This window comes from Primulina tabacum, chromosome 5, assembly GCF_025594145.1.
Source record: "Primulina tabacum isolate GXHZ01 chromosome 5, ASM2559414v2, whole genome shotgun sequence".
NCBI lineage: Eukaryota > Viridiplantae > Streptophyta > Magnoliopsida > Lamiales > Gesneriaceae > Primulina > Primulina tabacum.
The window spans coordinates 18229386-18242668 of NC_134554.1; the positions used below are offsets into that span (position 1 = coordinate 18229386).

The following is a 13283-nucleotide window of genomic DNA, read 5'->3' on the forward strand; positions in this document are numbered from 1 at the left end:
CCGCAGTATCACTGGCATTGCACATGATCTCGAAGGGCAGATCCCAATCCGGTGCCACCAAGACAGGAGCCATCACCAAGCGCCCCTTCAAATCCTCGTACGCCTGTAAACAGTCAGCATTGAAATCAAAAGGCACATCTTTCATGAGTAAGGAAGATAGAGGTTTGGCAATTTTTGAAAAGTCTTTGATAAACCGCCTATAAAAACCGGCGTGGCCTAGAAAACTTCTAACTCCCTTCACTGAGGCTGGTGGCGGTAGGTTCTTTATGACTTCAATTTTAGCTTTGTCCACCTCAATTCTTTGTTCCGAAACCTTGTGCCCTAAAACAATTCCCTCTTGTACCATGAAATGGCACGTTTCCCAATTAAGCACCAAGTTCGTCTCCTCGCACCTTCTCAACACGGAACTCAAATTCTGCAAACACTCATCAAACGTTGCACCAAAGATAAAAAAGTCATCCATAAATACTTCAAGAAAGGTTTCAATCATATCATGGAATATAGCAGTCATGCAGCGCTGAAAAGTAGCAGGTGCATTACAAAGACCAAAAGGCATACGGCGAAAGGCAAAAGTCCATAAGAACAAGTGAAATTGGTTTTCTCTTGGTCCTCAGGTGCAATAGTGATTTGATTATACCCCGAATACTCATCTAGAAAACAATAAAATTCATGCCCCGCTAATCTCTCCAACATTTGATCAATAAAGGGAATGGGAAAATTGTCCTTACGGGTGGCATCATTCAACTTCCTATAGTCAATACACACTCTCCACCCCGTAACAGTTCTTGTGGGAATAAGTTCATTCTTTTCATTAGTGATCACCGTAATCCCACCTTTCTTTGGCACGCATTGAACATGACTTACCCAAGCACTATCTGAAATAGGATAGATAATACCTGAATCGAGAAGCTTAATAGTTTCAGCCTTCACTACCTCTTGCATCTTTGGATTTAGTCGTCTTTGAGGTTGCACGAGAGGTGAGTTCTTTTCTTCCATCAAGATTTTATGCATGCATATCGATGGACTGATTCCTTTGATGTCTGCCACCTTCCAGGCGAATGCCCTTTTGTGCTCTTTGAGAACTTGCAACAATTTTTCCTCCATAGTATCTGTCAAAGCAGCAGAAATAATGACAGACAAAGTGTTATTTTCACCTAGGTATACGTGCTTTAAGTGCGGAGGTAAGGGTTTGAGTTCAAGCGTCAGTGGTTCCTCGATGCTTGACTTTGGAGGGATCAAATCTCTGCGCTCTCCTAGATCTTCCAGTCTCATCCTCATCGGCCTTCTCCATGGATGATTGGCATTAAATTATGCCACTATTTCAGCTTTTTCTTCGTCCAAGTCGTCATCCTCCAATTCAGTTGTGAGGGTGGCTTCTAAAGGGTCCCCAAGAGCATCCTGCACATAGTTAGACACGACAGCATCAACATCATCAATTCTATAACAACTATCAGAGTGCAGTGTGTGCTGTGCATTAAAAACATCAAAAGTGATCTCTTCCTCGCCCACTCTCAATCTCAACTTCCCTTCTTGAACATCAATCAGGGCCTTGCTAGTCGCAAAGAATGGTCTCCCAAGAATCAATGGCATCTCGATGTCTTCCTCCATGTCAAGTACCACAAAATCCGCAGGAAAAATAAATTTGTCCACTTTCACTAGCACATCCTCAATCACTCCGCGGGGGTACTTGACAGATCTGTCAGCTAGTTGTAAAGACATCCGCGTTGGCTTAGGTTCTCCCAATCCAAGTTTCCTAAACACAGAAAGAGGCATCAGGTTAATACTTACACCAAGATCACATAACGCTTTATGAATAACAACATCTCCAATCATGCAAGGAATAGAAAAACTCCCTGGATCCTTAAGTTTTGGTGGGATCTTGTTTTGCACCAAAGCAGAGCAATTTTCAGTAAGATTCACCGTCATGTGATCCTCCAACTTCCTCTTATTTGCCAATATATCTTTCAAAAATTTAGCATAACTAGGCATTTGCATCAAAGCATCGGCAAAAGGAATATTGATATGCAATTAATACCTCAAGAAACTTACCGAATTGTGCATCTAGTTTTGCTTTTTCTGTACTGCAGGAAAAGGTGGAGGAATAACAATTTTAGGTTTTGCAGTGGGTGCTGATGTAGAGTTAGAGGACTTACCTTTGGATGTTTCAGAATGCTCATCCAATTTTTGAGTTTTCTCTTTTTCTCTTGACTCTAAAACTTTCCCACTCTTCAAATCGATGGCATTCACTTGCTCTTTTGGATTTGTCTCTGTGTTACTTGGCAAGGTGCCCGGCTCTCTACTTGCTATCATCTTGGCCAACTGTCCAATTTGATTCTCGAGCCCTTTTATTGATGCATCTTGGTTTTGAAGTCTAGTTTCAGTGGTTGAAATAAACTTAGACATCATTTGCTCCAGGTTGGACTTCTCTTCTCTAGGAGGATCAGATCTATACGTCGGTTGTTTCCCATATGATTGTCCTTCTTGTGGTCGATTCTGACTGTTTTGACCGCCCCATGAGAAGTTGGGATGTTGCCTCCATCCAGGATTGTATGTGTTTGAGTACGGATCATTCCTCGGACGGTTGTGGACTCCCACTTGGTTCACTGGTACCTCCTCATTTACATAGAAAGGACCACTGTCTTGACAGTCCTTAACATAGTGCTCTCCTCCGCATTTTTCACAAAATATCTCTTGCAGGCGCATCGCTGTCCCGTTTTACGTTCATGCTGTCTATTTTCCTGTTGAGTGCTTCTAATTGTGCGGTGACAGCTGAAAAGTCAGTTACCTGGTGTACTCCTGCATTCCTTCGCTGAGTGTTCCTTTCAGATTGAGGGTGATAGCTGCTAGCAGCCATCTCCTCTAGTAACTCATACCCCTCTTCGACCGTTTTCCTCAACAGATTTCCGCAGGCCGCAGCATCTATCATGGTTCGGTTAGATGAAATTAAACCATAGTAAAAAGTTTGGACCACTAACCCAAGAGGCAACTCATGATGTGGGCATCTTCGCAATAAGTCTTTGTAGCGCTCCCAAGCCTCGTAGAGTGACTCCTGCTCAAATTGAGAGAATGTGATTATGTCCGCTCGCAGCTTCATGGTTTTTGATGGAGGAAAGTACTTCAAGAGGAATGCCTTGGCCATATCCTCCCAAGTTGTGATTGAACCTACAGGCAAACAATTCAACCAAGATTTAGCTTTATCACGCAAAGAGAACGGAAACAAACGTAGTCTAACAGCATCATCTGAAACTCCATTAAATTTAAAACTATCGCAAATTTCTAAGAAGTCGGCGATGTGAGTGTTCGGATCATCTAGCGCATTTCCCCCGAATTGGACAGTGTTCTGGATCATTTGAATTATTGCTGGCTTGATCTCAAACTGGTTTGCCCTGACAGTTGGTCGCACTATGCTTGGATGTGCTCCATCAAGCAATGGTTGCGCATACTCAAGCATGGGTATGCGCCTTGGCTCTTCGATCCTTGGATCTTCGTGATGCTCCTCCTCACGTTCGTTCCTGTTCATTATGTCTCTTAGTCTTTGCTGCTGTCGTCTTCTACGTAAGGTTCTTTCAATCTCGGGATCGAATGTCTCTAGGTCAGACTCTAGAGACCTTGGCATGCACAAGAGAGGTATCTGCGAAAAAGAAATCGAAGGTGTCAACCAAAGTGAAAATAGAGAATGCTAAAGTAAATAATTGAAACGCCAAAAAACTTGATCGAGCAAAACTTGCACTTGAATCCTCAATAAAAATATGGTTTTATTTGCTCAAAAATTAATCGCAAGTGCACGATGTCAAGTAATAGTATAATGTACGTGAGTACGAGTATCGTTCCACTAGAGACTGTATTTGACAATTATTATTTTCAGTTATTAAATCTTTAGCAACGAAAATTTAAATGATTGTTTTATTGCTACTATAATAAAATAAACATGCAAATAAAACGATTCAAGTATTGATTAATGAAATATAATGTCTAAAATGGTTGAGTAAAATTCAATAAGAAATGAATTTGTTGGGAATTTCGGTTCACCTACCCCTCGTTAATAAATTAATTCGTTCGATATTGATTATATGCTTCCGACAGGATTTCCTATTCAATTGAACACACTCTCTCGAGCGATGCCAAACTAATTCAGCTCAATGAAGTAATTAAATGTCCTTAATTATTTATCAAGAGTGAATTGCATGTCGATTTATGAAATCCCCTAGTTTTCGACCCTCAGGACTATGACAATCGGCGCGTATCCAATTTCATATATCTATGCAAATTGTAGATCCACGGATTATACTACTCGTTCCTATCACAAGTTATTCTCTCGAACTCACTCGCAATATAAAGACGTTGTTAAAGTTAGCTACGCTCTAACAACACGATAAACACAATAGTATAATCAAGAATAAATCAGAAATCGAGGTGTAAATTAATTATATCAAAGTTTTGGGGTAGGATCCCCTTAAATCCCAACAAATAATACAATTAGCTACTAGAATTCATAGTAAAACTAAACAAAACAAAGTTTAAAGAAGAGAAACTAGATCAGAAATACTAGGCGTGACGAAAATCGCAAAGCAACGCTCGAAAATCTTCAAATCTTCAACGTCTGGCGCGAAAAATCTCCAAAGCTTTTTGGCGGCTCTGAAATTATGTCTGAGTCTCCTCAAAAATGTCCTCCTCCCCTTTCCATATCATCCTCTCCTCCAAAATAAGGTAGGAAATCAGACAAGAAATCTTCCCAAAAATAAGTGGCGCTCGGGCGGTAGAATATTACCGCTCGAGCGCCACACTCTCTGTAAAACAGTTGGGGAATGCGGCTTCTCGCGCTCGGGCGGTAGAGAATTACCACCCGAGCGCCGAGTCTTCGGTAAGTTGGCTCTTCGGAAGATAGATCCCGCGCCCTGGCGGTAGAAAATTATCGCCCGAGCGCCACATGTTCTGGACATCACCTTTGGCATTCAACTCTCGCGCCCGGGCGGTAGTTTTCTACCGCTCGGGCGCCATCTTTTCTGCTCATTTTCTTCTTCATCGCATACTTCGCTCCAATTTCGGTTCTCCGATCGTTTTACCTGCAAATTTGTCACGCACAAGTAAGAAACGATCAAATGCATATGCTTACTCTAAAACGAACAAAAATGTAAATGAAATGGACGCATGCACAATGCAAACACACGCAAACTAATGCATTAAAACACGTAAAAACTACGTCTATCAGTTTGCATGAGTATATAAATAAATTAAATGTCAAAATAAATTAAATATAAAATATTATTAAAATAAAGATCGTTTGTAACATAATATATCATTTTATATATGTCGCTTGCATGAGTATACAAATAAATTAAATGCCAAAATGAATTAAATGTAAAATATTATTAAAATAAAGATCGTTTGTAACATAAAGACAATAACAGTCCCGTTTAGTGGTGGACAAACATATCGTATAGAACAACTCCAATAAATTCAATATTTATTTGTAAAATGATATATGATGTGTCATGCATGTCATGAAAACATCAATAAATTTTCCATCTACTGGGCACATATCAGGATTGATCAAATCGCTATTAAATCATCAAAGATCTAGCAGACACACCAAACCTTGTCAAATATGAGAGAATATTCAACAATAGCTCGAAAAAACGCCATAAATCTCAAATCTTGACCTATCAATAATAGGGGCAGCGAATGACTATGTCTTTACGAACCACATAATGCTAGACACAATATCGTGTGTTCTAACCCTTGAATTAATCTGTTGCATTATTTTGATAACTACAATTGTACGGTGTCAAGTTTAGTAATCGGTTAAGAGCAAATATCGTTCCCACAGATAGTGCAATTTAATAATATATTAATTATCACAATTGAATAGTCGGACTTTTTTTAGAAAATTTAATCTAGTGTTGATTGGCAATTATAAACTAAAATGAATTAAAGAACACATGAAACGATTTAAAATAACTGAGAATAAGGATCTAGATATGCGATTTCACTTTATCTTTATTATATTAAATTATCATTGACATCTGTACTTATAAATTCGACTCGTCTACTACCCAGGAATTCTCAAATATTCCTACTCAATTTCCCAAGTGATACGTACGCATTAATTATCTACTATCGATTTCAATATCCCTATTAAAAATCAAACAATAAATAATTTCAATAGAAAATTAATTCTTTTAATGGATTCGATTGAGTTATAAGCCTTCCGAACTCTATAAACACCAAAGGTATATTTTCCTATGGTCCTACTCAAAATCACCTCTCCCGAATGATAAATCTCAAATAAATATGATATTTAAATTAGTGATCAAGTAATCGAAAGCGATGAAATCCTGAAAAGATTAATAAACCAAGAAGAAATTTGCATACGTAAATCAATAATTTATAAATATAGACTCGACCAAGCTACATCATCCTCTAGATAAATTAGTTCAAGAAGGAAAAACGATAAAACATAGTCATGTTTTTCAACATCAAAATAATTTCCTAAGAAAGAGTAATAAAAAGAAGAGAAAGGTCGAATCAGAAATTGCGACTCCATTCCCAGTAGATGCACTCTTCGTCTTCTCTCTTTATTCTTCGTTCTCTGTATTTTTTCGTGTGTCTGCGGCTCCTCCTTTCATGGCTAGGGTTTCAATATTTATATCCATGTCAAAGTTCCGAGAGCCCATGAAGAAGCCCGTATAGGTCTGCGTCGCGCGTGGGTGTGCGGCTCCTTGCGCAGGTGCGCAATTGGCACTGGTTTCTCTGTCTCTTGATCGCGCGCCAGTTCTATTTTTTTCCTCTTCATGCGCGGCGGCTCCTCACGTCTCATTTTCATTTGATTTCAAGTCTTCTTGGCCACGATTTGCATATGTCTCATGTGTCCCTGCAACCGAAAAAAATACAAGGAACACATAATTTTGTTCGACAACGGTCATAATCTATGCCAATTCTTTGGGTAATTTAAGTGCAAAATTTGCACTTATCACAATCTCAAAATCCAATGATATCAAGATATCCAAGGATCATAGCTCAATATAGATGTCATGTATCGATGTATGTATAAAATGACGTGTGTTGAAAAATATTTATTTTATACATGAATTTACAATCACGAATGTCATGCATGTCAGATCAACTCAAATAAGACACACAGACATATACTTTCACTTAAATCAACTAATTAAACATCAAATGATACATAAATATGTTGTATGTTACTCGATCACAACATATCTTATTTTTTGTGATAAAAGTGAGACGCCGTTTCATTGACTCGTCGGGTTTCGACTTCGACTTTGCATTATACTATGTACAATACACATAATCCAAGTCACAATTGCTCAATTGAATTTCTCACTTCCATTTCAAGCATGTTCTTTAAATCGTATCTTGATTTAAATATTTAAATTATCATTAAAAATCATAATTAATGAAAAAATATGGAATACTTGGCCATTAGTTGCTTAACTAGTTTGAGTCCTCCAGAAATTCGTTATAAAGTAAGAGGTTTATATCCTCGCAGCCCATAGAATATGTTCATTAATCGGTATTTCATGTTATTTACGTGGTTATGCATTAAATTGGATAATTGTACTATAGTGTCGTACAAACCCCCGTCTTTGTTTATTTACTCAACACGAAATAATTTAATGGCTGTATTTATCATATTCTTAACTCAAGGACCATGTACAAAGTCTATATATTATCCTTGTGAACCACTGTAAATTAATATTTTTTAGATTATATATTCCCAATTCCAAAGTTTATCCAAATCTGTGTGCGCTAAAGTAGTAATAAAACCAAGAAACTCAAGCAGATTTTCAAATTTCTTAGACTCAGCTTGTGTAAATTTCAAATCTACTATATATTGAGTCAAGTGATTTCAACAAATGATGAGTTTCAAATACATCGTCTTGATGAGTGTTGAAAGGAATATTTTATTCTTTTATTAATTTTTTGCTAAATTGATATTATCAATTTAATATTTTGCATTTCCAGATTATAAGATCGTGTTTGATTTATTTTTAGGTGATAAGATCTTGGTTGATTTATCTCTAGATATTATAAGATTTTTTTAAATATTATTTTTATTTTTAAGATATTTTATCCTTGTTTAAAAGATTTTTATATCTAATGAAAATATTGTTTCTATATTTTATATAACTCTTTTATGGGAATATTTTTATGTCAAGCATGAGATATAAATATGGAGTGTCTTACAGCCGTCGATGTGGCTTTTCAGAGAGTTGGATGGGAGAGCTTTTCGCTGAGAGAAAATCACAAGAGTTTAACATATATTTGCTCTGCAATTTTTATGTGATCCGATGATCACTTTATTGTGCAGTTGCTGAAGTTTTCTGTGATCGGGTGATCACTTTTGTAGTAGCTTTTTGATGAGTCTTTTGGTGTGAGCTTTTGAGAGGATCGGCTGACGAGTTCTTGCATAGAAGAAAAATACTAGAGCCGAGCCTATTTTGATTTGAATCTTTTGTGTGAACATGTGATCACTTTGCAGTGCAGGAGAGCTGCTGGAGTTTTTCTCTGAACCTACACGTAGTTCAGAGTGGAAGATTTCTATGTTGAAGAATATGTGTGATTGATTCACATATACCGTGTTGCTGATTGGTGTTGACGACACTCAAGAACAACACTGACGCATAGTGTTGATCGAAGAGTGGTTTCGTTTGGTTTTAAGCAATAGGTTTTTAATTTATGCATCTAGTATTTACTTTGAGTTTTTTATGCATCTTAATTTATTGGAGTGTCAAGGAATTTAGTTTTATTATAGTCACTAATATTGTTTTAGTGTAAACGATTTACATAATTTTCTATTGAATTTTTACCATGAGGCATTACACAAGTATTCGTACTTGTGCATAATTTAAATTTGGTTTTTATTTATAAAAAATTTACGTGTGAGTTAAATAATCAATTTCTGTTGCATGTTGTGTGCTCGTGTTGACAACAACAGATCACAATACTAACTTTTGATATACACAATATATTAATTTCATGTACGTTTATGAGCAACATCCCATTTCAAGTGTTATTTGAAATCCATCCGTAAAAATCTTTTTTCAAATAAATTATCATACTCCAAATTATAGATGTCCAAAATTGTGTTTGGATTGATAAATATGAGAGGATGTACTCCAAACCCATTAAATTCAAACTATTTTTCTTGCTTAGATAGAGAAATTGAAATGAATCATTTGTAATTAATGGATATTTCAAATACACCAATGTGCCTCAATTGAAATCTCTCCCAAATCAAAATATCTTACTTCAAATCAAATTTATCGATCTAAACACAAACTTGAAATAATCTTAGGATGGTTGCATGGTTTTTCATTTGGGTATAGTTCTGATTCAAATAGAGGCTTGGGCTTTGTGTTTGGGTATTTTCCACCCACGTCATTTCATGAGGTTGTATTTAAGAGTGGAGCCAGAAAATTCAAATCGAGGAATGGAAATATATTTTGTAAATATTATATTATCAAAAAAATAAATATAGCAAGTGACTTGCAGACATATAATAACAACTCGTTTATCTGCACACACAATGCGTGTGTGTACAGTCTTTTTTATCTTTATCGATGGACTAAAGTGAAATTTGACAAATTATGAAGGGATTAAATTGATATTTGAATTGTTGAAATTAAAAAATAAAAATAAAAGTATGTGTTAAAATTAAAAAAAAACAAATAAACAAAAATGTAATATTAGTATCATATAAAGATAAAGTTGGAAGAAAAAGTTGGTGTCTTTCCTAGGTAGTTACTATCATGTCCTCAACTTTAATAAAATAGAATAGATATTGCTTATATATATAGACATATATTTCCAAAAAAAAAAAGATTATCATAAATATATAATTTAATTTAGTACAAGAAAAATAAAAATAAAAGCTCCAGCGTAAATAATGCCAAAATCCCCAAGTTATCTCATAGGCTATAAATACCTATTTATTATTTAATTAAGCAACTAAAACATGTTCAATTAATATCACAATCTTCAAAATTCATGTTCATCATTAACAAAACAAACATACCACAAAAACAAAATGTTTAATTTAAGACTAAAAATATACATATTATCGACATTGAAAGGACCTCGCTTGATGTCTGATCGCTGGCAACCCTTTCCACGACGAAAAAGACCTATAAATTGAGAAAACAAACCAAATTTCCCCTAATTAGTCGAGGTAGTTTTTTTAAAAAAATGTTAAATTTATGAATATGAACTAAAAAACATGCATCTCATCATGACCATGCAGATCCAATTATCTCTGCTATATCAAAATGTATACACAGGATATCAAATAATCGGACATGCTTTCATTCCATTCTTATTAGAGAAGATCTTGTCGAACAGATTGTCCAAATAATTGCCAAGGCTACCTAACACTCGTGTCTGTTTCTTCGTTCCTTAGGAATGGCTCAATGGGTTTAGTTGCTTCCAATATTTCTTCTATCGGAATCTTCGGTCTTGATTTCTGCAAAGTAGCCAGTAGGCATGTCTGTCATCTCACGACAATATTCATGCCAAAAAGAAAAGAAAAGCTCAGATTCTTTATTCGGTGCTGAAAATCGGCATATACTGGTTTCTTCACGAAAACTTCGATGTCCATCTTCGATGCTTACCTGATCAGCATGCATTTTTTAAAAAATGATTTAAATATCCTGAAATTCTTTCCTACTTATAGTTCCTCTGATATTAGAGTCAGTTAGCAGAACACTATCAGAGTGAGTTAGTAGAGTTCGTTAGCAGTTACGATAGTTACTTGCATGTAAATATAGAACACAAGTTACTCTAGAGAAGGCAATAAACAATTCATCATTCTTCATCTGTAATATGGTATCATAGCCGCTTCCACGCGATGACGTTCAGTTCCCGTCTCGAGATTGATCGACGGTACAATTGTTGTGAGAATATGAATTTCCAGCAGTAATTAACATTTTGCAGCAGAAGCAAAAGTTCAACAGAAGTTAGCAATTCCAGCAGCAGTTTATATTTCAGAAACTAAGTATTTTTCTAGTAGATAGAATCCAGCAGCAGAAGAGCAGTAGCACGAGATTCCAGCAGACAACTACTGATTCTGCTTATGACTTGTAATTGAAGCATTTAACATGGGATAAAGGCTGTTAATGGCACATAATGGCAGAATATGACCATTAATTGGGAGGCTAACACTCAGAATTTTGCCAATAAATAACACCCTAAAATCTCTGAATTGGTGTTACACAAATCTTGAGTTATCACTTGAAATTCGAGCTAGGAGAGTGTCTTTTTCGAGAAAGAAAATCCAGTAGCGAGAACAAGCCAATTTCCAGACTTCAACCGAAACTCCCTAGCAAATTACAGTAAGTGGGCTTATTATAAATATCTTGAAATCAGTTTGATAATTTCTGTTTTGAAGCAAAGTATATGTATTTTTTATTTCTGATCTCTGATTTTTGAAGTACTGAAACCTAGTGAACTAATTGTAGGAATATATATTCTGAAACATTACTGATTCCTGATTACTGATTAATGGACTCACCCCTTAGAGGAGAGAACATATAGGGGACTGATATCAGTTTAGCTATGAAATTCACGAACGTGCTCAGTGCTTGCTTTCTAAATTTTAAGTTCTGATTTCTGAATATCGATTCCTGTTATTACTGAATACTGATTCATGTTCTGAAAGTAAGAGTTTCTGTATATTATTCGTATTACTATTTCTGTTTGAAAATGGTTTTGAAAACCGGGAGTTATTCCCGCCCCCGCTTACTGAGTGACGACCATATTACTCACCCACCAAACTCATCTCAGATAAGAACGAGGAAAAATTATTAGAAGAAGAAGAGCAGAATCAATTTTGGGGCTGGTGAAGAAGTCTGTTATTTCTCAGTTCTGAGTTATGTTTTTTATATTCCGCTGCATCTTTAAGACAATGTTATGTCTGGTTTTACATTTCCGTTGTAAAACTTTAGTCATTTAAGTTTGTATCATACATTGAATATTCAGTATTTATGAATAAAAAGACTGGTTTCTGAATTTTGTACTTCTGAGGCTTGTTGTTTTCGAATGTAAATTTGAGAGCAATGCCGGTGTCAACCAACCCTGTCCCTGGGGACGTGAAAATTGTCTTCTCCAATTGCATTTGGATAAGCGATGAGTTCATTTTATCTCGATTCCGAACTCATTCCAAACTTGTAGAATCTCATATCCATGGCGAACACAAATTCATCTGCATGGAATTTAGCATCCCGATCGGTGGTTGATGATCCTTCGAGCCCCTATTGTCTACACCATTCCGGTAATCCAGGGCTCGTACTTGTTTCTCAACCACTCATGAGTGACAATTTTGCATCATGGAGTATAGCGATGCCGATTGCTCTTTCTGTCAAAAACAAGCTGGGATTTGTTGACGGATCAATCTCCAAACCATCAGATTTTGAGGTAAACTTGCTCAATGTGTGGGTCAGAAACAACAATATAGTCATCTCTTGGCTATTAAACTCAGTTTCCAAAGATATATTAGCAAGCATCTTGTTTGCGGACTCAGCAAAAGAAATCTGGAATGATCTTAAGGATCGCTTTCAACAAAGCAATGCTACTAAAATCTTTCAACTGCGCAGGGACTTGATCACTCTCAAACAAGATTAAGATCTGGTCAATGTTTATTTTACCAAAATCAAGGCCCTTTGGGAAGAATTGAATCACTTTCGACCCATGTGTATCCGCGGGAAATGTCATAGCAATGGGGTCAAGAACTTTGAAACATATGTTCCAATGGATTGCGCCATGACTTTTCTTATGGGGCTAAATAATTCATTTACTCACATTAAAAGTCAAGTCTTACTCCTTGATCCTCTGCCACCGATCAGCCGAGTTGTTTGCTCTAATGGTCCCAGAAGAAAGACAAAGAGCCATTGGCAATCAAAGCTCCATGAATGCATCAAGCCGTAACATGGCGTTTGCAATCAAGAATGAACAAACTCAGCCACAATTCAACAGTCACACACCACCAAGATTTCCAATTAATGCAGGCCATTATGCACTCATTGCAACATTCCTGGTCATACGATTGAGACTTGTCACAAAATACGCGGCTATCCATGTGTAGCTTACTTATAGTTCATCTGATGAGCGTAGGTACGTCACTTGGGCCATTTTATGATCTATCTGACATGTTCTACTGTACCGGTTGGTTGAACATTCAGAAGTATTTGATTACAGCATATGTGCGATCATACCTCGAGAGAGCATTTTCACCCCGGTCCATCCACCACTCAAGACCTGCATAAACA

At 36.4% G+C, this 13283-nt stretch overlaps 2 protein-coding genes across 2 annotated transcripts; one reads left to right on the top strand and one right to left on the bottom strand.

The window, feature by feature from the left end:
* Positions 1 to 2677: 2677 nt before the first annotated feature.
* Positions 2678 to 3349, bottom strand: LOC142544211 (uncharacterized). The gene has a single exon (XM_075651271.1). It carries the CDS (start codon positions 3347 to 3349, stop codon positions 2678 to 2680), a length of 672 nt encoding a protein of 223 aa, XP_075507386.1.
* Positions 3350 to 12201: 8852 nt separating this feature from the next.
* Positions 12202 to 12639, top strand: LOC142544212 (uncharacterized). The gene has a single exon (XM_075651272.1). It carries the CDS (start codon positions 12202 to 12204, stop codon positions 12637 to 12639), a length of 438 nt encoding a protein of 145 aa, XP_075507387.1.
* Positions 12640 to 13283: the final 644 nt, after the last annotated feature.